Source organism: Myxine glutinosa, chromosome 5 (genome assembly GCF_964187855.1).
Source record: "Myxine glutinosa chromosome 5, kmMyxGlut1.1, whole genome shotgun sequence".
NCBI lineage: Eukaryota > Metazoa > Chordata > Myxini > Myxiniformes > Myxinidae > Myxine > Myxine glutinosa.
Window position 1 is genome coordinate 156,842,091 of NC_136265.1, and position 25,785 is coordinate 156,867,875.

Here is a 25,785-nt window from a genome sequence, read left to right on the forward strand (position 1 = left end):
ATTGGTTAGGTAAATATATTGATTATAATACAAACATGAGAACAAAGGCAAATAATGATTTTGAAAAGGATTTTTACAAGTTGATGAATAATGCTGTATTTGGGAAAACTATGGAGAATCTAAGAAGTAGACAAGATGTAAGATTAGCTACAAGAGAGAAAGCAGAGAAACTAATAAACAAACCTGGTTTTCAAAAGAGTTGAGATATTCACTGAAAACTTTTGTGCAGTTCCTCTAGAGTCTAGTTAAAGAGTGTATACTAATGGATAAACCAATTTATGTTGGAACAATGGTATTGGATTTATCAAAATATCTTATGTATGATTATCTGTATAATAATATAAAGAGAAGGTATTAAAATGAAGCATGTTTATTGTATATGGAGACTGATTGTTTTATATTAGAGATAAAAACTGATGATATTTATAATGATCTTAAAGAAGATATAGATTGTTATGATATGAGTAATTATAATCCTAATAATGATTTATACTCATCAAAGAATAAGAAGGTAATTGGTAAATTTAAAGATGAACTCGGAGGTAATATTCTAAGTGAATTTGTTGGGGTTAGATCAAAAGCATATGCTTATAAATATTTGGATGGAGATAAATACAAGACTGATAAATAAAACTAAAGGGTATTAAAAAGGGAATATTGAAGGAAACAATAAACTTTGATCATTATTATGATTGTATACATAAAGATGATGTCATCTTTAGAGAGATGAACCTTATTATAAGTTATGGTCATGAGTTTTTTTTACAGAGACTGTTAATAAGAAAGCTCTTTCTTCATTTGATGATAAAAGGTATATAAAAGATGATAAAGTAAATGCACTTCCATACGGGTTTAAATCTGTATAAATGAATGAAACTAAAGAATGGAGGGAATAGTTCAGATTGGTATATTAATGGCAAACATCACGAATGTGAGAAATATCAAATAAGTCTTACTGAAGAAACAACAAGGGTAAAAGTAAATAAAACAAATAAAATAATAAATGTTGAAACAAATGATTTATCTTCTGTTTCTAGAAATTTTAACATTTTTTAATGGAATGAAGATTTCGATTATTGTCAATACCTTAATGGGAAAATAATTTACTACAATCTCAAAATGATATGTGGCTTAGGAGGAAGTCAGACGAGGTCATTAAGAGAGGTTTATCATTTCATATTAGCTCAACAGCGATATCAAAACCAAGAGTTAAATTCTAATGTAATATTTGTCAATATTTTAGATGGTGATTCCTGTGCTAAAAGGATGGATCTTATCAGAGAAATAAAACATGATCAGATATTTATTGGATCTATGAATGATTTTCTTAAATTCAATAAACTTGACTTTCATACTATATAAATATAATTTTTTTAAATCTACTCTAAAGGGTGAAGCCAGCCCCATGCAGTGGAGTAGGGACCAAAAGGAGGGACTGGACTGTGATTTGGTATCGGAGACTAAAAATGAATGATAGTGAAACGAGCGAAGCGAGTTGAGCTATTATGAGATTTTAGGCTACGTCAGTTCACTTCTTGAACGGACTTTTTGAAAAACTGCCATCAGGGAGACAATTTCGTGTAAGGAGGATGAAGACGAACATTTTCAAAAAGTCATTTTTACCTTGTGCAATTCAAATGCGAAATTTAAATTCAAATTCCTAGACATTTTGCTGTTTAGTCCATCTTCCATATTTTATATCTTTTTATTTTGTTTTCTTATTCCCTTTGTGTTTTATGCTTTTATTATTGTTAACTTACGGTGTCACCAAATAATAATTTCCCTGAATATGGGACAATAAATATTATTATTATTATTATTCTGCTGGAAATATTATGAGTGGGGCGGATTTGTCGCCACCAAAGTGCAGTCTCCATCTTGGAAGGCCCACTCAGTCGTATCAGATATATTTTGACTCATGTACTGTTGTTGTTGTTACCCTGCACTCGCGAAGTGAAAGGCAGGGTTAAGCATTCGGGTCCGTCCGTACGTGCGTGTCTGCATTTTAAAAATGCACTTTCTCGGCAACCGTGGGACAGATTGAAATGAAATTTTCACCACAGGAGGGACTCCTCCTGTAGAATATTTTAGTGAATATTATGACGTCACAGGTCACGTGGTACGGGCGCCATCTTGAAAAAACCGAAAAAAATGCACCTCTATATCTCAAAAACAGCTGCCCAAAAATAATTGAGACAAGTCTCATTGCAAAGAACTCTCCATGCGGAATAATATATGTGAATGATGATGTCATAAGTGCCGCCGTTATGACGTCATAATTCGACAAGTAAAAAACTTTATCCGATCAGGATGAAATTTCTTGAGCATCTTCTCGGCATAAATTGATGCAGAAATAAAATTATAATGACGTCGTAGGTCACGTGGTTCGGACGCCATATTGTTTTGAGTGAAAAACTACTAAAATCCAATTTTCTCCTTAACGACTGAACAGATCGAGGCCAATCTTTGCAGGCAGGATCGCATACCCATGACGAACAAAAACGTCAACGATCATGACGTCATGTCACATGGTTTCAGAGTTATGACGTTTTTAAGCATAAACTTTTAAAACCTAGCTCCTCCCCCATATTTGATCCTATCGAGGGGAAACTTCACAGATGTGGTCAGCATATCAGTCTACTAAAATTACCGTTTCTAATTTGCGAGAGGTCACGTGGTTTGGCAGATATAAATAATTAAACGAGAAAAAAATTTTTATAACTCTTGAACCGCTTCATTGATCGACGGGAAGCATTATATTATAGTAGAGGTAATGCAGTGTAACATGTGTGCAACATTTCAAGATGACTGGATGTATGGTATTGAAGCTAGAAGTTGTTATTGCATGAAGAAGAAGTCTTCACGAGTGGGCATGGAATTAATTATCACACTGCACATCACGAGCAGGCAAAGTACGGAGCGACATCACGGGGTCATTTTGACCTCAAATAACATTCTGATTTCAGATTTGTCAATCGCTGAGGTATATTAATAAATGACCAAAACAGATTTGGCGAAATTCCGACGATTTTTGACGAAAATATAACATTTGTGTAGGCATTTCAGTAAAGTAAAGTGTGTGCCTGTTACGGATTCGTCACTTCCGTTGTGGTGGTTTTCATCCACTGTAAACATTTCTGATTCCATGTATTATTATTGTTGTCATTTAAAGGGAATAGATATTTCTATTTTCAAAAGTTAAAAGTTAATGTTTTAAATGAAACAGGAACCGGACGGCGACGAGGAGGAAGAAGAAGAGAAAAGAGGGCGGAGCGAGTTAGTCGGACAAGAAGGAGCCGAGCTACTTGCGGTCTGGAGCGAACGTTGGCGAGCAAGAGTCACGAGTGAACTTTTGAGTTTCCTAGGAAAAGGATTCCTGCGACAGAGTGGTTATCGCTGTGACAGATTAACCTGCGTGTCAGGTTTTGCAATTGATTCAGGAGAGAATCATCGTCGTGCCGTTGCCCCACGAGACCGGGCCGTCGGCCATTTTGACTCACGCAGGATTTGCGCTTCGCTCACGGTTTCGTCTCGTTTCAACCATTTTCATCGCATTCAGACGTCGATCTGGGGTGTGTGTGTGTGTGACGTGGCTTTTGAGTGGAAAGTCTGCGTGTCGCCGACTGTGAGCTGTGGAACGTCCATACCCGAGGGTGTGATCTCTCAGTCGCCTGGAGGGCGCCTTTGGATTTCCCAGTCGCCTTGAGGGCGCCTTTGCCCCGCTTTGGCAGCGGGACTGTTCTTGCCATCCGAACGGGATTCCGGTCTCGATTGGACATCGTTCTGGCGATCGCTGGAGCGAAGCAACTTTGGCTGGAAGCCGGGAATAAGAGACATTGGGGGTGTTCTTGTTTCACTCACTTGGAGCACAGTGAGTTATATATTACAAAACTGATGGTACCATCATAGGACATATTGATTGTACTTTTGATTACTATTATTGTTGTACTGTTATTCTTGTGTGATCTTAATACAATCTTTGTTTGTGAGTAACAATTGGGGTGGCTTCTCCATTGATCTTTGACATACAGAATAACACATTTTTCTGCCGTGACTCCTCTTGGGGCTCGGAGGTACACCGTGACCAGGGGGTCGGTGAGGAGCACGTAACAGTGCCATGTCAGCATTTTAAAAATTGAAACGTGGCTCATTGTAAAGAACTCCATATGGGGAATAGGTGTTGTTAACGATGACGTCATTGGTGCCATAATTATGACGTCATAATTCGACAGGGACAACGCTTAGTCTGATCAGTTTGAAATTTATTTAGCATGATCTATGCAACAAATATTTGGAGAATATAAATTTATGATGTCATCGCTCACGTGGTCTGGCAGCCATATTGGATTTAAAAAAAAAAGAAACGTTCAAAAATAGAAGAGTTGGCTCACACCAAGTTGACTGCGCAGGGTAAGTATTCTATGAATACCATCTAGTCTTTGTATGCAGCCTGTGGCTGCTTGCTGGTTGCATAATTTATCTGGAGGTGCGTTAGTGCTGTTGATTCAGTGCCCCAATTACCAGTGAGCTGGTACTCAATTTGCCGACCTCGGAAGGATGACAGGCTGAGTCAACCCCCCTGGCGTTAATCCAACGATCAACCAGGATTAAAAGTCTGGATCCTTGGATCCCAAGCTGGGACCCTAACGGTTAAGCCAACACCACGCTGCTCATGTACTGTATTTACCTCAACATTGATTAATGTGAACCTCTCATTTTACTGCTCGAGCTGCAAAATGCCCACCTGTGTTACCATAAAGTGTACCATTCATTTGAGAAAAGGACGTGGAAAGACATTTCACAAATAAGTTATGACGTACATTTAGGATTTTCGCGAAATTAATGTGTGAAGATAGATAGAATTTGGCTTTGTGCTCGAGATTCCCGCAATTAGTCCCAGATGTGACAAACGATATATAATGATCTGTAGACATTGTAAATAACAAATCTGAACTAACTGAAAACCATATGAACTATAACGCCACTCGGTAGGCTGAACAGTTTACGTTTTGTATCCCACTGATGTGTCGGTTCTGGATCCCGATGTCAACCAAAACCTCATCGGCTTGTTCTTGTCACACACCCAACCTGTCCACCAAATTTCGTCCAAATCCGTCCACAACTTTTTGAGACATTGTGCTATATATCGTTTTGCCCCTATCTCTCAATGGAGCACAATTCACGAAAAAAATTTGGTATCTGGATCTTCACCAAAATCTGATCATTTCATTCTTGTCACACAAACTACTGTTTTCATTACCAAACAGATTTTTCTTTCCCAAATGTACTCTAATTTGGTTAAAAACAAACAAACAAGAAAAAGACATAAAATGTCATCGCCCCAATGGTTTTAGTAATTTTGCTGCACGGAGTTAAAGGCCATCAGTCGGCCATCTTTGGTCGGATTACAAAATAAAATCTTCTGCATATGTATACTCTCATGTATTGTCTTTGTGCCAAGTTTGAACAAAATTTGCCGATGCATGTTGAAAAATGGTTGGGGACACGTTTAAGTAACAAAATGGCCACCAGTCGGCCATCTTGGATCTGATCTCAAAAGACAATGACGTGCATATGTAAGCCTCATTCGTCATCTGTGTGCCAAGTCTGAACAACATGGGTAAATAAATGTACGAGAAATGGTTGAAGATGTTTTCAACATCAGGTTTTTTTTACAACTAAAATGGCCGCCAGACAGCCACCTTTGATCGCATCACGAAACTAGAACGTCACTCAGTAGCGAGCATACCTCCACCTGATGAAGAGTTTACGTTTTGTATCCCACCAATAGGCCAAATCTGGATTCGGACCTGAACCAAAATCTAATCGGCTTGTTCTTGAGTAAACTAACCAACTCATGCACCAAGTTTAGACATAATTCGTCCATAACCTTTTAAAAAGATGATGTTATATATCGCTTTTCTCCCGATCTCTCAATGGTGAAGAATCACTTTAAAATTAAATAATTATTGTAGCCGAATCCATATTCAGATCTTCACCAAAATCGAGTCTATTTGTCCTTATCAGACACCCAACGGGTCCACCAAGTTTCGTCCAAATCCATCCACAACATTTTGAGATATCCTGCTTTGTATCGTTTTTGGTCCTATCTGCCAATGGTGAAGAATCACTTCAAAAATTCTAGTAGCCGGATCCGAATCCGGATCTTCACCAAAATCTAATCATTTCGTCCTTGTCACACTTGCTACCGGCTTGCCAAAGTTCGTCCGAATCCGTCCACAACTTTTTGAGATATATTGTTCACAAACGGACAGACAAACGGACAGACGGACAGACAGACAGACAGACAGTGGTGAAAACATAACCTCCATCCACCTTTGGTGGCGGAGGTAAAAAAAAATGATGTGCATTTGTATACTATCACCTAATGTGTTTCTGCCAGGTATGAATAATCGGTCCATACATTTCCGAGATATGGCTGCAGACGCACGCTTGGATGGATGGAAGGACGGATACCCAATCCATAACCCCCCGTTTGGGACAAAGTCCAACGGGGGGTTAAAAAATACCCATTGGCACCCCTTTCCTCAAATTGATGTTTATAACCAGGCAAATAGAACGATCACTTTTGATGAAATGGTCATTTCATGAAACAAATGCTGACAAACGTTTGAACTCGCTTTATCCCTAAATATTAACCTGGATGAGGAATGCTGTAAAACATTAGCTTTCAGCTTTAAAAAAAAATACTTCAACTTGACGAATATTGATTGAAACATAGCTGACCAATAAATAGTTAAAGATTAGGAAACAGTATATGTATGATCGTCGAAAATGAATCGCTTACTTCTCTTCAGCAGAAGAAAGTCCATAACCTGTTCAAATAATGGCGTTTTCAAAATTGCTCAAAACTGTTGGAGATTCTGGGCGATTTCAGCTCATAAACTCAATCATACTGTGCATTCCTTTGCTGATAATTCCAGCTCATCATTTAATACAGAACTTCAGTGCTGCGACTCCTCGGCACCATTGTCGGGTCCCGTGGATAGAGAATGCGACGCTCGAGGCTACGCGGGACACTCCATGGAACCTGAGCAAGGAGGACCTCCTGAGGGTCGCCATTCCCTGGGAACATGACTCTCTGAGCAGGTGCAGTCGCTTTGTCCGACCGCAGTGGCAGCTCTTGCTCAACGACTCTGTGTCGGACGATGTAGAGATTGAGGGCTGTTTGGATGGTTGGAAGTTCGATTCCAGCGAGTTCAGGTCCACCATCGTTACTGAGGTGAAAGTACCTCATTACCATTTATGAGTGTGCTGTTGACATTTAGGCTCCTATTCGGTGCTCGGGTAAATGAATACTGAATGCATTGATATGTCATCAATTGGATTTGAAGATATAAGCAAGTTTACAAAATACAAACGAGAAAGAGAAATCGGAGATTGCAGACTCTATCGCCATGACTTTGTTTTGAGTGGTGTCTTTTGTGCGGTGTATTTTGTGTAGCAAATAAATGGAAGGATTTATTAAATGAAAGGTCATTGATTGCAAATGAAAGGTCTAAATGGTCTCGTTGAAAAGTGTAGGTCTAAATGTCTAAATGGGTCGAAATGGTCTTAAAAGGTCGAAGGGTGTAATTTGAGGTCTAAATGGTCAGAATTGGCTGAAAGATCTTAACACAGCCACTGAGCTTGGGGGAAGAGTGCCATCACTACCGTCACTTCCTGGATACTCTGGGTACCAGCGAGGTTATAACAATGGCGCCGCTTTTCTCACAGTACTCAGTGGGGCATTTCCTCAAGAGGAATTTCCTCCTCCTCATGTATGCCAACCGATGGGATTGTCCGTGCTCTATGCTTTTCAAGCAAGGAAGCAGCATGTACCATTTTTAAAGTCTTTGGTATGACTTGAACTGGTCCAAACCAGATGGGTGTCTTTAGGGGACACCATCTCCTTACTGGATGGCCGTTGGCTCCCGACAGGAGCTCATCCACCCTTTGCTCGGTGTTGTTTTTGGTCCTGGCAGGGTGTCACAGTCACCCTCCCCACTAGCAAAGCTAGTGAGGAGTGTCGGTTTAGTCGCCGACCATGCCGCAGGTAGCACTGGACTACACGTTACCAGTGGCAGTCCCAAAAGGCTGACCTGACCTAAAACCAATATAATAACCACGTTACCAAATTATAAGACAGAGATGGCTGTGTGTTCGCCCATTTGCGGTTGTGCTGATTGGCTGTGAGGCTAAGTGCAATGTGATTGGCTACTGGCAGGATTGAATAATGTATCGTATAAGCTCATTGTTGCCCAGTACACTCGGACACACATGACTCAGGGTTACTCACTGGAATTATTTTGCTGTCAAGTGGCAAAATTGAGATTTTGGAATTTTAATCAACACTTCGCAAAACAAAGTCACCGTCGCACTGTGGTAACTTTACAAAGCCAAATAGTTGAAAAATATACAGGAATAGCAAAAAGACAAAAGTAGGCAAAAGACAAAAAAAAATAAACAAATGTAGCAAAGGTCAAAAGTGGCAGTGTCCTGACATAAAAGGAAAAGAAACAATCCCCGGGGCAAACAAAACCTCACGGCACACACATCAATCATCACGGGTGGAGAAAACTCTGATTTACTCACAAAAAACCCGTGCTGTGTCTTGTCACAAACCTGCACTAATCTCGTCCGGAATTCTCCCCCTGGAACATCATAGTTGAGCTCTGCTCAACTTGAGCTCATGTATGAACTTGAGCACTGCCATCATCATAGAGCATCATAAAGCTCTGCCACCGGATCCAAAACCATCCGGCCATTATGCGCAACGTTTCATCAATCAAACATGAAACCGTGCTACTTTATACTCCATCATGTTTTCCCAATTAATAATACTAGAGTGACTCAACGCACTCTGTGCGCCTCACCACACGTCATTTGAAAGGGTTAAGCATCTTTGACAATTTTGGTGTCTTTTGGGTCTTCAAGGTCTTTTGGGTCTTCATGGTGTTTTGGGTTTTCAGGGCCATTTGAGTCTTCATGGTATTTTGAATCCTCTGGGCCTTTTAGGGTGTTGTGGCAGAGCAGAGCAGAAAAGACAAGTAGGCCTTAGGTAGGCTTTAATCAACACAATGGTGGCCAGGTGCACAAGAAGAGGCCTAAGCAGGGCTTGAAGTCATTAAGAGGGAACGTAGCATGGAGCGGATCATAGGCAGGCCGCATGTCGTCGGCTGACCCGCTTTTATACAGTAATGATCCCAGAACACAGGAAGTGAGGACACAGGAAGTGAGGTACACAGGAAGTGGGGCATCCAGAAAATTGGAATTATGTCATTCTCCCCTTGCTTAGAAAAACACTACTCAGAGGCCAAGACGGTCGGGGGCCCGCAGGGCACGTTGTGATCATCGTAGCGGCTGTTGTTCAGTAGCATCTCCAGAGACTTCAGTGGGCATGGAGCTAGAATCGTCTGATGCAATCCAATCTCTGCCAACCCCATTCTCCGAGTCACACGGTGCCTTGTTCTGTTGCTCCCATCCTATTGTGTCTCCAGTCGGGGCCAAATGCCAGATGGATACAGTGGTTTCCTTGCCGTCTGGATAGCGGACCTGGGCGTACTGCGGATTCGCCTGCAGGAGTTCCACTTGGTCGACCAGTGGTTCCGTCTTACTCTGGTGCACATGTCTTTTGAGTAGGACAGGTCCAGGAATGCATAGCCAAGTCAGTAACGAGCCGTCTGTTGTGGTGTGGCGAGCAAGTCTTTCATGTGGGGTAGCGTTAGTAGCTGTTGACGAGAGGAGAACGGATCGAGTGTAAGGCGTCAGACAAGACAGTTTGTCAACACTGGGTAGTGGGTAGGCAGTTGGCCTGACCTCAGGGCCATGGTGATAGCCTTCAATACTGTTCCGTTGTAATACTCAGCTTGGCCTTTACCCTGCGGGTTGTAGCTAGTGGTTCTGCTGCTAGAGATGCCTTTACTTGTCAGGAATTCACCGAGCTCTCGGCTCACACACGACGGTCCCCGGTCTGAATGGATGTAGGCAGGCATTCCAAAGAGGGTGAAAAGTTGGCAAAAGGCAGTCGATCAGCGTATAACTTGTCACGTTCGCACATGGGAACACAAAAGGGAATCTTGAGTACTCATCGATGATAGTGAGGAAGTACTGGTTTTTGTCAGTGCTTGGCAAAGGTCCTTTAAAATCCATGTTAAGGCGTTTGAATGGCTGGGTGGCTTTTATGAGGTAGGCCCTTTCTGGCCGATAGAACCGGGGTTTGCACCCTGCACAGGTTCTGCACAAGCCGGTCATCTGTCGAACGACATCCACCGAATAAGGTAGGTTTCGAAATTTCACGAAGTGGTACATGTGTGTGATGATTCCTGGGTGACATAGGGACTGGTGGAGGTCGTATCGTGAACGATGGTGCAGGAATGTAGATGAGCAGTATGACCTTGAGAATGCGTCTGGAGGTATGTTTTCTTTCTCCGGACGGTAGATAATATCAAAATCGAAGCAGGATAACTCCATGCGCCAACACATGATTTTGTCGTTCTTTATCTTGCCTTTCTGTCCTTTGTCAAACATGTAGCTGACAGAGCGTTGGTCAGTCTTCAGTGTAAAGTGCCTTCCTGTCAGGTAGTGTCTCCAGTGGCAGACAGTTTCGATGATAGCCTTAGCTTCCTTTTTGACTGATGCATGACATTTTTCGACCCTCCTTTACTACATAGCCCAGTATACTGAGTTTAGTGGTCGAAAACACACTTGTCCTCATTATAGCAGATGTTCTTCCTTTCGGCTGCTTTGAGGAACTGCTTCAGGTTGACATCGTGCTCGGTTTGTGTCATGCCACAGATAGTCAGATTGTCTAGGTAAGCAAACATTCCAGTGAGTTTCCCTTCCTTGATAAAGGAGTCCATGATGCGTTGGAAGCAAGTTCCACTGTATGTGATGCCAAATGGGACTCGCGTGAACTCATAAAGACTTCCACTCGATTTGAAGGCCATATAGGGCTTGTCTTGGTTCCCTATGGGTACCTGATGGTAAGCACTATGCAACTCAATGGTGCTGAAGATGCAATACTGGGCGATCTTATTCACTGTGTCATCGATGTGCAGTAGCGGGTACCCGTTGAGTAGCGCAAATCGGTTGATGGTCTCAGAATAGTTAATCGTGAGCCGTTTCTTGTAGTTTTTGTCTTTAGTGACAACAACCTGGGCACGCCACGGGGACTGACTCGGTTTGATGGCTCCTTTGCATAGTAGCCGCTGAGTTTCTTTCTCGATGAATTTGCGGTCGATGAAGATGAACCGACGCGACCTGGCAGCGATAGGGCGATATTCCGCCATTAGATTGGCAAACAGTTCCGGGGGGGTCAACTCATAGTGTGGTTAGTCCGCAGAGAACTAAACGCAGCAGGTTACCACCTAATTTCAGTGTGACGCTGTCATGCTGTTTCTGGAAGTCTTGCCCGAGGATAACGTTTGCGCAGTGCTTGGGGAGTATGGACAGTCACACATCTTGGTAGCTTCGTCCTTTCAGGGTTAAATTGACTATGCAGAATCCAAGCGTCTTCATTGAAAGCAATGCTGAAGCCATAGAGACAGCTTCGCCTGACTGGTAAAACTTTAGCGAATGTCGCCTGACAGAGGTGTGGGTGAATAAAGCTTTCCGTGCTTCCACTGTCGATGAGGCCATCGACTTCAGTTCCATTAATGGCAACCTTACAGGTTGCTTTTGATAGTGCAGGAGAGATGGCTGCAGATGTCACAGAGGCAAGGGTTGGGCGATTCCCTGGCGCTGAGGTAGCGCCAACGGCAGCGGCAGCTGGTAACGAACGGCAGACTTTAGCAAAGTGCCCCTTCTTCCCGCATTTGTTGCATGTAGCCTCGCGTGCGGGGCACCTTGTACGTGGGTGTTTCAAGTAAACACAGAAGAAGCATTTGCTGCCGGTAGCAGCTGATACTGTTGGAGAGTCGGGTGACTCGATAGTTGGGTGGAACGGATTCAGAACAGCTTGTTTCAGTTCAGCAGCGGCGGCACTACACGATGACCCCGATGATGCCCCATATTGCTCGGAGCTCTTTTGCGCCGAATCTAGGGCTCGTGCTTGGTTGAACATGGTCGCTAGGTCTAAGGTCCTATTTTCTAGGAGGCGTTGGCGGATCAACGGGGATTGTAGTCCACTGATGAATGAATCTCTAATAAATGTTTTTTTATTTGTTTTGTTTTTGTACACAAGATCGAGGCTCGTGTAAGAGCTAACATTAATGACAAAACAAACAAATGGACACATAAGACATAATATAGGGAGAGGGGGACAAGATGGGGAGAGAGGAGGAAGCACACAAGTACAACATTTGATAAAAAAGAAAGTTTGGTCATTTATCAAAAACTCACCTTAAACTGCCTATCTTTGGTTTGCTCGAGGAGCTCTGCTTCAAGCCTTTGTTTTTTAGTTTGTTTATCCTTAAACTGCCTATCTTTGGTTGCTCAAGGAGCTCTGCTTCATGTTTTTGTTTTTTAGTTTATTTGTCCATAATTGCCTAACTTTGGTTTGCTTAGAGACCTTTCTTTGCGCTCTCTGAGTCTTTATTTGATCTTCTCATCGTTTCGTTAAAGCGCTTCACACGTTGAGCCATTTTAACTTGCTTTTTACGGCGTAGTCCATTTTTACTTGCTTTTTACGGCGTAGTCCATTTTTACTTGCTTTTTACGGCGTAGTCCATAGGGCAAAGCCGTCTAGAACATTGTTTGTCCATCCGTATGTATGTCCCCTCAAACGTATACCAATCAGAGCTGAGGATCTGGTCACATGAGAGGCTGATGTGATTATGCCTGATGTCATTAGGGCGGTACGATGGTTGACTGCTCACACCGCCATTTTTATTCCAATTTCATTCAGGCCGAACATATCGTCGAACCTGTCATATATCACAATCGCCATGCTCTACCTTACGTTTTTCATTCAGTGTGAAACACAAACAAACCGATTGTTAAAATGATCATCAAATATCGAAAGCATCGGCGTTACGGCTCTTCCAACAATACGGTACGTATAGGCCAAAGACGCTATGACTCACCTTTGGACCGTTTCAGACAAATTAAGCCCAGGTTTCTTAATACAGTCAGTGTATCGTTTCAGTAGTATCGTTTTCATAATAATAATAATAATAATAATATAGTAAATATAACCATAACACTTTAATCCCAATGTCGTGAATGGAAAATTAATGTATTGAAGCGGTGTATGGTTCATGAATCAATGATAAGCGGTGTAACTGCGGAAGTAAGGAATTCGCCTCGGTTTTATTTTTTATAGTAATCTCATTTTCGTAATAATGATAATGTAACGTTAATATTATAATAAATGTAATCGTAACACTAATCCTTTCGTAGTGACTGCAAAGTTACTCGAGGTTAAAATATATCATGTTCTACATATTAAAGTAGCGGCAGTTTTGTGTCACGCTCTGCGTGACCAGTCTTGGTGAAATTTCTGGGTGAAATCGGTCTGAGTCTGGTGATCTGGTGGAAGAAATCGAAATTGGTCGAAATCTGGTGAAATATCAACAATACTCCCCGCCACGAGGGGGCGAGGCATGTTAAGTAGTTAAGAACCAACAGGAAGCCAGTTCGGAGCACCGCCGATGGGGCCGCAGTCAGCCACATCACCAGTACAACACCATGACAGGCAAACATCATGCAATGCAAGCAATAGTCCACGCCCAGGAGGACCTTTGATTGACAAGGGGGAGGGGCGTACAAGAAGCGGGCCACACTGATTGGCCACCGACAATCGAGGTGCGACCAATGACACCTCGGCCAATCAGTGAGGGAGGTGAAACATTCGGCCAATCGGTGCGGAGGGTGAAAAAGACCTACCGCTACCAACAAGCTGCGCACACACATGTGTGTCGTGTGTGTGTTGGAGGGAAGGGCCGGTGGCGGTGACGTCAGTCCACGGCGAGTAAACGGCGAGACAACACTTGGCGCGTTAGGGAAGACAGTGTTTAGTGTTACAGTTGGACGCCGTCCAAAGAGCTCGTCGACGCAGTGCGCTCCGGAGAGTGCCATTCCCGCTACACCGCCCGACTGGAAAATGCTGCATAGCAGAACTCCACCATCACTTTCTATGACGTAGTTGATGATGAGTGATGATGAGGCCGTTTTGCGAACTTTACGCAACTTTTTTCGTTAAAAAGGTTTGTTCGACAGTTCATTTGTCAATACAGTTTGTATCGTAAACAATATTTACAAGTTTGTTATCATTTAGCACTCGATATCCAATGAAAACTTGGCATTTTGTGAAATTTAGGCACCCGATTGGTGAAATTCGAAAAACCTGAGTGGCAACATTGGTCACGCTACGTCATTACGTCTTTATCTAAAGTATCAAACAATCCCGGCTATGCAGCTATGAGACTTTCAGTCTTCTTTTTCTCTAAACTTTACTTCTTAGTTCGAGGCAGTGTACTTTTGTTGTTTGCTTCGAAAAAAACGACCTTTAAAATATATGTATTGACCGTATTTACGAGTGGAGTTTTCTTCAAACAGGACATTTCTCCAAGTCGTCAACCAAGAATGGAAAACCTGAAAATTTTGCTGAATTGTCAAAAGAAAATAATATCTCAACCATTTGGGCTTAAATTCCCACAACAACAATAAACAAGTCGCATGCCAACACAAGCACGTACAACACACTTCATGTCTATGACGTCAATGCACGTTACCTCACGTCAGTGACACTGAGGAGAACACCGGCTGACCAGAGATTTTGCTGAGGAGAATATCCGATGGATGTGGAATTCGTGCAGAGGGGAATATCCCACGGATGTGCAATTCGTGCTGAGGAGAATATCCCACGGATGTGGAATTCATGCTGAGGAGAATATCCCACGGATGTGGAATTCGTGCTGAGAATATCCCACGGATGTGGTATTTGTGCTAAGGAGAATATCCCACGGATGTGGAATTCGTGCTGAGGAGAATATCCCATGGATGTGGAATTTGTGCTGAGGAGAATGGATGTGGAATTTGTGCTGAGGAGAATATCCCATGGATGTGGAATTCATGCTGAGGAGAATATCCCACGGATGTGGAATTCGTGCTGAGACGAATATCCCATGGATGTGGAATTCGTGCTGAGGAGAATATCCCGCAGATGTGGAATTCGTCATGAGGAGAATATCCCACGGATGTGGAATTCGTGCTGAGCAGAATATCCCACGGATGTGGTATTTGTGTTGAGGAGAATATCCCACGGATGTGGAATTTTGCTTCTGACAAACCAGACGTAATCTGCTTAACAGAAACTTTCCTCCTTCATGATGTCTCTGATTCCTTAATATCTCTCCCTGGTTACTCCCTCCTCCGGTATTATAGACCTGAGCCTCGTCCTGGAGGTGGGGTTGCTATCTTTATCAAAAACTCTCCTCCTCACTCGCTCTGCACTGCACTCTCTCCACCTCACCCCCAGGAATACCTCTGGCTACGGCCTCCCCTTCGCTCCCACCTCTTGTTCATATGTGTGTTGTACCGTCCACCAAACAGTGATGACTCCATCTACATCTCGCTGTCTGATAATATGGACCAACTTCTATCTACTCATCCCAACTCTCTCTTCCTCATATGTGGTGATTTCAATTGTCACCATGCCAGTTGGCTGGGTGTGGGTACCTCCCTCACCAGTCATGGCTCCTCAGCAAAGGACTTCTGCGACTCACTGGGACTGACACAATCTGTCAATTTCCCGACCCGGATCTCAGTCAATGGAGCATCTTCTCTTCTCGACTTGGTTATGACTAACTTCCCTGAAAATGTCTGCTGCTCTTCTTCTGCTCCAATCGGCTCATCTGATCATGTGCTTGTTAAAGTGGACATCTCTCTGACCATTCTCAGGGAGCCTGCTCAGCATCGACGAGTCTGGCATTTCACTCAGGCCAACTGGCACGGTCTTCAAGCAGCCATCAATCATCTGGACTGGTCTCCCATCTCTACCACCTCTGACGTCAGCTCATCCTGGGAATTCTTCCAAAGTAAATTGCTCTCTCTCTCATGCACAGATTTATCCCATCTCATCTTCAGTTGTCATACCCTTCCTCCCATCCATGGTACACGGAATCTTGTGGTGAGGCTGTTGCCCAGAAACAACTTGCCTTCGTCTCCTGGAAAGCAAATCCAACGGAAGGAAATCTCATTTCCTTTCACAAAGCCCTAAACAAGTGTGTGTCCACCCTCAGGAGAGCCAGGAAACATTATCTCTCCGCTCTCAAGACCAAACTCTCTTATCTGTCTCCTTCTTCCAAATCCTGGTGGCGTCTGGTCAAATCTGTTTCTGGTGTTTGTTCCCTCTCCATCGCCTCCCTTACCTCAAACGGCTACACAGCTGACTCCGCACGTGAAAAAGCTGAATGCCTCAACTCTGTGTTTGCCTCTAAATCTTGTGTCCCAAACCCATCCCGCTCTGTACCCACCATACCCAGTCGTACCCAGCTGCTCCTGGACTCCGTGGTCTTTCCTCCTGACAAGGTGGAAAAGTTTTGGTCAACCCTCGACTCTGATTCTGCAACTGGACCTAACGGCATCAGCCCACGGGTCCTAAAATCCTGTTCTTCTGCTCTTTCACTCCCTCTCTCTGTTCTCTTCACCCTCTCTTTTGCTCAAGGTCAACTGCCATCTGCTTGGAAATCAGCCAACATCACCGCTTTGCACAAAAAAGGTGCAAAAACAGATCCTAGCAACGACAGACCAATCAGCCTTCTCCCAATTATCAGCAAAGTCATGGAATCCATCATTGCTTCGGATATGAAATCTTTCCTCTTCTCCAATGGCTTGATCTCTGATCATCAATTTGGTTTCAGACCAGGTCACTCTACTCTGGACATGCTGCTTCTGCTGTCTCAACAATGGATGGAGGTCCTCAATGCCAAACAGGAAATTAGAGCTGTCTCCCTCGACATATCATGTGCCTTCGATGCGGTCTGGCACCCCGCTCTGCTCACCAAACCCTCCTGCTTTGGTATCCATGGAAATCTCCACGCATGGCTGGCGGACTTCCTCTCTCGTAATAGTCAATGTGTGGCCCTGAATGGGTTTCTCTCATCTTCTCTTCCTGTTCAGGCTGGAGTTCCCCAAGGCAGTGTTCTGGGCCCTGTGCTTTTTCTGGTCTTCATCAATGATCTCTCTGACTCTCTTGAAAATCCTCTCTATCTCTTTGCTGATGACTCCACTCTCTGCCGCTCCATTGCTCATCCCTCAGATCGGCAGTCTGCAGCCTCCTCACTCTATGCAGACCTGGACAAAATCACAGACTGGGCAAACAATTGGAACATGTCTTTCAATCTTGACAAATCTCATACTCTTACGATGTCTCTCCGAAAAGACCGACTGGACAACCCTCCCATCTACTTTCCGAATAATCCTCTCCAAGAAGTTCTGTCACTCAAGCTTTTGGGTCTCACTATCTGCCATGATCTTTCCTGGGAAAACCACATTTCCAAGCTGGCCTCCAAAGCCAGTCGCCGACTGGGCATCCTCCGTCGTGCGAAGTCCTTCCTTGGCACACCTGAGCTCCTCACCACATACAAGGCTTTCATCCGCAACTCAATGGAGTACTGCGCTCCCCTCTGGGCTGGTGCTCCTGCCTCACACCTAGCTCGTCTTCATGCTGTTGAAACCAAAGCATTCAGAATCATTGGAATCTCCCGCGACGACGCTATCTCCGAGGGCCTTTCACTTACTCACCGCAGGCAGGTTGGTGGTCTTTCCATCTGCTACCAACTCCTCTCCGGCCTTGCTCCCCCAATTCTCTCTGGGCTCTGTCCCCCAAATATTCCTACATGTCGCACAAGATCTGCCTGCAACCCTCTTATGGTTAAACTGCCAAAATCAAGACTCTCTGCTCACCTTCACTCCTTCATTCCTCTTTTCTCCCGCCTCTGGAACAAACTCCCTCACTCTCTTCAATCCCACTCCTCCCTCCAGGTCTTTAAAACGGCTGTTCACCACCATCTCTTATCTTCCCCAATCCAAAACCTTGATCTTTTCTACTCCCGCTAATTTCACCCCAAATCCACTTTTTGAGGTGCCGACTTCTTTCCTGGAAGTCCTTGGTGTCCTTGCGTTTTATACCTATCCTGCCCCTCCCCCCAGGCCCTCTCCCTCCCACACATCTCCCGATGTCCCTGCTCTCAAATGTTGTGTTTGTGTGCTTCCTCCCCTTCTCTCCCCATCTTGTCGACCGCTCCCCTTTTTATATACTTTGTTTGCTTGTTTGTTTGATTTGTTTGTTTGATAAATGTTAGCTCTTTCACGAGCCTCGACTCTGTAAACAAAAACAAACAAAAAAAATTTGTTCTGACGGGAATATCCCACGGATGTGGAATTTGTGCTGAGAATATCCCACGGATGTGGTATTTGTGCTGAGGAGAATATAACACAGATGTGGAATTTGTGCTGAGAATATCCCACGGATGTGGAATTTGTGCTGAGGAGAATATCCCACGGATGTGGAATTTGTGCTGAGAATACCCCACGGATGTGGAATTTGTGCTGAGGAGAATATCCCATGGATGTGGAATTTGTGCTGAGAATATCTCACGGATGTGGGATTTGTGCTGAGAATATCCCACAGATGTGGAATTTGTGCTATGAATATCTCACGGATGTGGAATTTGTGCTGAGAATATCCCACGGATGTGGAATTTGTGCTGAGGAGAATATCCCACGGATGTGGAATTTGTGCTGAGAATATCCCACGGATGTGGTATTTGTGCTGAGGAGAATATCACACAGATGTGGAATTTGTGCTGAGATTATCCCACGGATGTGGAATTTGTGCTGAGGAGAATATCCCCCGGATGTGGAATTTGTGCTGAGGAGAATATCCCACGGATGTGGAATTTGTGCAAAAGGAGAATATCGCAGGGATGGTTTATTTGTGCTGAGAATATCCCAGGGATGTGGTATTTGTGCTGCGAATATCCCACGGATGTGGAATTTGTGCTGCGAATATCCCACGGATGTGGTATTTGTGCTGAGAATATCCCACGGATGTGGAATTTGTGCTGCGAATATCCCACGGGTGTGGAATGTGTGCTGAGAATATCCCACGGATGTGGAATTTGTGCTTGGAATATCCCACGGATGTGGAAATTTTGCTGAGGAGAATATCCCACGGATGTGGAATTTGTGCTGAGAATATCCCACGGATGTGGAATTTGTGCTGAGAATATCCCACGGATGTGGAATTTGTGCTGAGAGTATTCCACGGATGTGGAATTTGTGCTGAGGAGAATATCGCACGGATGTGGAATTTGTGCTGAGGAGAATATCCCACGGATGTGGAATTTGTGCTGAGAATATCCCACGGATGTGGAATTTGTGCTGAGGAGAATATCCCACGGATGTGGAATTTGTGCTGAGAATATCCCACGGATGTGGAATTTGTGCTGAGAATATCCCACGGATGTGGAATTTGTGCTGAGAATATCCCACGGATGTGGAATTTGTGCTGAGGTGAATATCCCACAGATGTGGAATTTGTGCTGAAGAGAATATCCCATGGATGTGGTATTTGTGCTGAGAATATCCCATGGATGTGGAATTTGTGCTGAGGAGAATATCCCACGGATGTGGAATTTGTGCTGAGGAAAATATCCCATGGATGTGGAATTTGTACTGAGAATATCCCACGGATGTGGAATTTGTGCTGAGGAGAATATGCCACGGTTGTGGAATTTGTGCTGAGAATATCCCACGGATGTGGAATTTGTGCTGAGGAGAATATCCCACGGATGTGGAATTTGTGCTGAGGAGAATATCCCATGGATGTGGAATTTGTGCTGAGAATATCCCACGGATGTGGAATTTGTGCTGAGGAGAATATCCCATGGATGTGGAATTTGTGCTGAGAATATCCCACGGATGTGGAATTTTTGCTGAGAATATCCCACGGATGTGGAATTTTTGCTGAGAATATCCCACGGATGTGGAATTTGTGCTGAGAATATCCCACGGATGTGGAATTTGTGCTGAGAATATCCCATGGATGTGGAACTTGTGCTGAGGAGAATGTCCCACGGATGTGGGATTTGTGCTGAGAATATCCCACGGATGTGGAGTTTGTGCTGAGAAGAATTTCCCATGGATGTGGAATTTGTGCTGAGAATATCCCACGGATGTGGAAGATGTGCTGAGGAGAATGTCCCACGGATGTGGGATTTGTGCTGAGAATATCCCACGGATGTGGAGTTTGTGCTGAGAATATCCCACGGATGTGGAATTTGTGCTGAGAATATCCCACGGATGTGGCATTTGTGCTGAGGAGAATATCCCACGGATGTGGAATTTGTGCTGAGAATATCCCACGGATGTGGAATTTGTGCTGAGGAGAATATCCCACAGATGTGGCATTTGTGCTGAGGAGAATATCCCACGGATGTGGCATTTGTGCTGAGAATATCCCACGGATGTGGAATTTGTGCTGAGAATATCCCATGGATGTGGAATTTGTGCTGAGGAGAATATCCCACAGATGTGGCATTTGTGCTGAGGAGAATATCCCACGGATGTGGCATTTGTGCTGAGAATATCCCACGGATGTGGAATTTGTGCTGAGGAGAATGTCCCACGGATGTGGAATTTGTGCTGAGGAGAATATCCCATGGATGTGGAATTTGTGCTGAGGAGAATATCCCATGGATGTGGAATTTGTGCTGAGGAGAATATCCCACTGATGTGGAATTTGTGCTGAGGAGAATATCCCACGGATGTGGAATTCGTGCTGAGACGAATATCCCACGGATGTGGAATTCGTGCTGAGGAGAACATCCCTGCTGAGTGTCATGCAAGTAAACAACACAAACCAGTTTTTAAACAGAAAAAAACACACGCGCCAACCAATATACTTGAAAAATATTTGTTTTTCTCAAGTAAAAAGCTGTTTAAGTTTTAATATGATATCATGACAACTTTGTGAGATATGGCAACCACAAAATTACCAAAATGCAATTTGATTACAATGGGATAAAGTTGGTAAGATAAACGATGTTTACCGTAAAAATCATTGGTAGTTGAATTCAATGACCAAATATGCAAATCCTCTTCAGATTTCAAGGCAATCGAACGAAAATTGATAATTTTAGAAATTCGACAAGGTTGTTGACCATTGACGGATGTTGACTTTTTTCCCCAAACAAAAATGGATTTTGCGCTTTTGCTGCTCGCACAAAAAACCACTCGGAATTGAGATGAATTGGTGTCTTTTGGTGTAACAACACATGTTTGTTGTGTTTTTCTTTGTTGATATGATTGAAAAGACAGTAAAATAACCTATGGGTTGATTTTGGAGGGGGGAGTGTAAGGGGATGTTGAGACTTCCGAATGTGACGGAGGGGTGTGACGCGCTGGATGGGTGCGAAGTGTTGGGCTTGTGCAGGCCGAGTACTGGGTGATGCCCTGGGCCGGATCGTCACCAAGATTGTGATGTAATCCAAAGGTGATGAATGCAGCTGCGTCCTTTTTGAATACCCCGTTTCTCGGTCTTCACATATGAATCATTACAGCGCCTCCACGAGTGCCCCCTCAACACGCCACCATAACCGTTGACATTTTAGTTTTACGTGCCATTATGTTTGTGTTCACTCATCGCCCATTCATTTACCTCCATTACTTCACCCATCTGTTTGATCGTCTTTGTCGCCTCATCATGCCGTGTTCTCCATCTCTCCCTCCAGTCTGGACTCGCTCTCCTTCACATTCCCCATCTCTTCCGCCAGTCTGGACTCGCTCTCCTTAACGTTCCCCATCTCTTCCGCCAGTCTGGACTCGCTCTCCTTAACGTTCCCCATCTCTCCCGCCAGTCTGGACTCGCTCTCCTTCACGTTCCCCATCTCTCCCGCCAGTCTGGACTCGCTCTCCTTCACGTTCCCCATCTTTCCTGCCAGTCTGGACTCGCTCTCCTTCACGCTCCCAATCTCTCCTGCCAGTCTGGACTCGCTCTCATTCACCTTCTCCATCTCTCCCGCCAGTCTGGACTCGCTCTCCTTCACGTTCCCCATCTCTCCCGCCAGTCTGGACTCCTTCCCCTTCACATTCCCCATCTCTCCCGCCAGTCAGGATTCGCTCTCCTTCATGTTCTCAATCTCCGCTGCCAGTCTGGACTCGCTCTCCTTCACGTTCCCAATCTCTCCTGCCAGTCTGGACTCGCTCTCATTCACCTTCCCCATTTCTCCTGCCAGTCTGGACTCGCTCTCCTTTACGTTCCCCATCTCTCCTGCCAGTCTGGACTCGCTCTCCATCACGTTCTCCATCTCTCCTGCCAGTCTGGACTCGCTCTCCTTCACATTCCCCATCTCATCTGCCAGTCTGGACTCGCTCTCCTTCACGTACCCCATCTCTCCCGTTAGTCTGGACTCGCTCTCCTTCACGTTCTCCTTCTCTACCACCTGTCTGCACTCGCTCTCCTTCACGTTCTCCATCTCTCCCACCAGTCTGGACTCGCTCTCCTTCACGTTCTCCATCTCTCCCACCAGTCTGGACTCGCTCTCCTTCACGTTCTCCATCTCTCCCACCAGTGTGGACTCACTCTCCTTCACGTTCTCCATCTCTCCCACCAGTCTGGACTCACTCTCCTTCACGTTCCCCATCTCTCCCGCCAGTCTGGACTTGCTCTCCTTCACGTTTTCCATCTCTCCCGCCAGTCTGGATTCGCTCTCATCAACGTTCTCCATCTCTCCCGCCAGTCTGGACTCGTTCTCCTTCACATTCCCCATCTCTCCCGCCAGTCTGTACTCGCTTTCCTTCACGTTCCCCATCTCTCCTGCCAGTCTGGACTCGCTCTCCTTCATGTTCCCCATCTCTTCCGCCAGTCTGGACTCGCTCTCCTTCACGTTCTCCTTCTCTACCACCTGTCTGGACTCGCTCTCCTTCACGTTCTCCATCTCTCCCACCAGTCTGGACTCGCTCTCCTTCACGTTCTGCATCTCTCCCACCAGTCTGGACTCACTCTCCTTCACGTTCCCCATCTCTCCCGCCAGTCTGGACTTGCTCTCCTTCACATTTTCCATCTCTCCCGCCAGTCTGGATTCGCTCTCATCAACGTTCTCCATCTCTCCCGCCAGTCTGGACTCGTTCTCCTTCACATTCCCCATCTCTCCCGCCAGTCTGTACTCGCTCTCCTTCACGTTCTCCATCTCTCCTGCCAGTCTGGACTCGCTCTCCTTCATGTTCCCCATCTCTTCCGCCAGTCTGGACTCGCTCTCCTTCACGTTCTCCATCTCTCCCGCCAGTCTGGACTCGCTCTCCTTCACGTTCCCCATCTCTCCCGCCAGTCTGGACACGCTCTCTTTCACCTTCCCTGTCTCTCCCACCAGTCTGGACTCGCTCTCCTTCACGTTCTCCATCTCTCCTGCCAGTCTGGACTCGCTCTCTTTCACGTTGTCCATCTCTCCCGCCAGTCTGGACTCGCTCTCCTTCATGTTCCCCATCTCTCCTGCTAGTCTGGACTCGCTCTCCTTCATGTTCTCAATCTCCGCTGCCAGTCTGGACTCGCTCTCCTTCACGCTCCCAATCTCTCCTGCCAGTCTGGACTCGCTCTCATTCACCTTCCCCATTTCTCCTGCCAGTCTGGACTGGCTCTCCTTTACGTTCCCCATCTCTCCTGCCAGTGTGGACTCGCTCTCCTTCACGTTCTCCATCTCTCCTGCCAGTCTGGACTCGCTCTCCTTCACGTTCCCCATCTCTTCTGCCAGTCTGGACTCGCTCTCATTCACGTACCCCATCTCTCCCGTCAGTCTGGACTCACTCTCCTTCACGTTCTCCTTCTCTCCCACCAGTCTGGACTCGCTCTCCTTCACGTTCTCCATCTCTCCTGCCAGTCTGGACTCGCTCTCATTCACCTTCCCCATTTCTCCTGCCAGTCTGGACTGGCTCTCCTTTACGTTCCCCATCTCTCCTGCCAGTGTGGACTCGCTCTCCTTCACGTTCTCCATCTCTCCTGCCAGTCTGGACTCGCTCTCCTTCACGTTCCCCATCTCTTCTGCCAGTCTGGACTCGCTCTCCTTCACGTACCCCATCTCTCCCGTCAGTCTGGACTCACTCTCCTTCACGTTCTCCTTCTCTCCCACCAGTCTGGACTCGCTCTCCTTCACGTTCTCCATCTCTCCTGCCAGTCTGAACTCGCTCTCCTTCACGTTCCCCATCTCTCCTGCCAGTCTGGACTCGCTCTCCTTCACGTTCCCCATCTCTTCTGCCATGCTGGACACGCTGTCTTTCACCTTCCCTATCTCTCCCACCAGTCTGGACTCGCTCCCCTTCACCTTCCCATCTCTCCCACCAGTCTGGACTCACTCTCCTTCACCTTCCCATCTCTCCCACCAGTCTGGACTCGCTCTCCTTCACGTTCCCCATCTTTCCTGCCAGTCTGGACTCGCTCTCCTTCATGTTCCCCATCTCTCCTGCCATGCTGGACTCGCTCTCCTTCATGTTCCCCATCTCTCCCGCCAGTCTGGACACGCTCTCCTACAAGTCCTCCCGAACAGGCGCCAATTCCTTGCGCATGGCTTCGCCCATCTCACGTTTGATTCCCCACTCACCGCGTCCATTCTAGTGCCCATCACTCGCATTTCGCCGTTAATTCTTTCTCTCATCAACTACATTTTTTATTTCAACGGGACCAAAAAGAGCTCTATAATCGAGTGGTGCTGGCGCATTGTCTTGTGGTACAAGTTCCATGGATGCCGAATTTTCCTTGTTTTGGTTCTTCTCACACTAACCTTGTCAAATCACCAGATGAGTACGCACACTCGTGCGTTGATAATACCATTTATAACACTGAGTGAACAGGTGATCAATTTATTGAATGAATTAATAATTGTTCGGAACGGAATCCCGTTGTAACCCAGGGATTCCCTGATTCTGCATTTTCATATTTTGTATTAAACTTGATTTTCACACGACCAGACAAGTAGGAAACGCTTCATTTTCTATCCGTCAATAACCTATCAAATGAGCACACTCCTTCCTTCCTTCACTCTTCCTTCCATGTGAATGCTGCTTCATCGGAATGAACATTACCGCACACGGTAACTCATTGTTGTTTTATAATTAACAGAATGCTGTTCTGTTCGATGAACCAGTCGATTAGAAAAGGGATTTAAAATCTATCGATTCACAGCCTCTCAATAACGTCAATTACGTGGGCATGGCACCGATCAAGCACAATAAACACTTAATTTTGCGAAATGACGTCATTAATTAAATAATCGGAATCGCTTGTATGAATCGTCAGATTTTTTTTTTTCTCATCAGTTATCGGTTATAGTCAAATTTCCGAATCGGCACAGCACTAATATATGTATATGCCTGCATGTATGTATGTATGTATGTATGTATGTATGTATGTATGTATGTACAGTCACGTGAAAAAGTAAGTGCACCCCATGTAAAGTTTTGACTTTTTCAACATATTTCAACATACAGCTATTTGTTCTTCATTTCAACAATATTGATAGATAAAAGTGATATAATATAAGAAATATCATGAAACATTTACATTTTGTAGTCCATTGTATAATTTAAATAAACATAAATGCAAATTTCGCATGTGGAAAAAGTAAGTACACCCCTACATTTATCACTACTTCAAATACCTAAAATTAGAATCAGGTGCACCAGCTCAGGTGCAAATGATTAGAACATCGTTAGAGAGGATCTTGGAGGAACCTGTCATATTTAAACCTCACACATTTAGTTTGGTTTGCTCTTTGTTGTTGAAGTGTGCGGTGTCACCATGCCTAGATCAAAAGAGCTCTCTGAGGCTTTCAGAAAGAAGGTTATAGA

The 25,785-nt window shown here is 44.9% G+C and overlaps 1 protein-coding gene across 1 annotated transcript in view; it reads left to right on the plus strand.

Moving 5' to 3' along the window:
• Positions 1 to 6,773: 6,773 nt before the first annotated feature.
• Positions 6,774 to 25,785, plus strand: part of LOC137426894 (solute carrier family 22 member 6-B) — a 95,469-nt gene continuing 76,457 nt past the window's right edge. Inside the window, exon 1 of the mRNA XM_068115896.2 lies at positions 6,774 to 7,243. Coding sequence (XP_067971997.2) covers positions 6,848 to 7,243 — 396 coding nt within the window. The 5' untranslated portion in view covers positions 6,774 to 6,847. The remainder of the gene's footprint in view (positions 7,244 to 25,785) is intronic.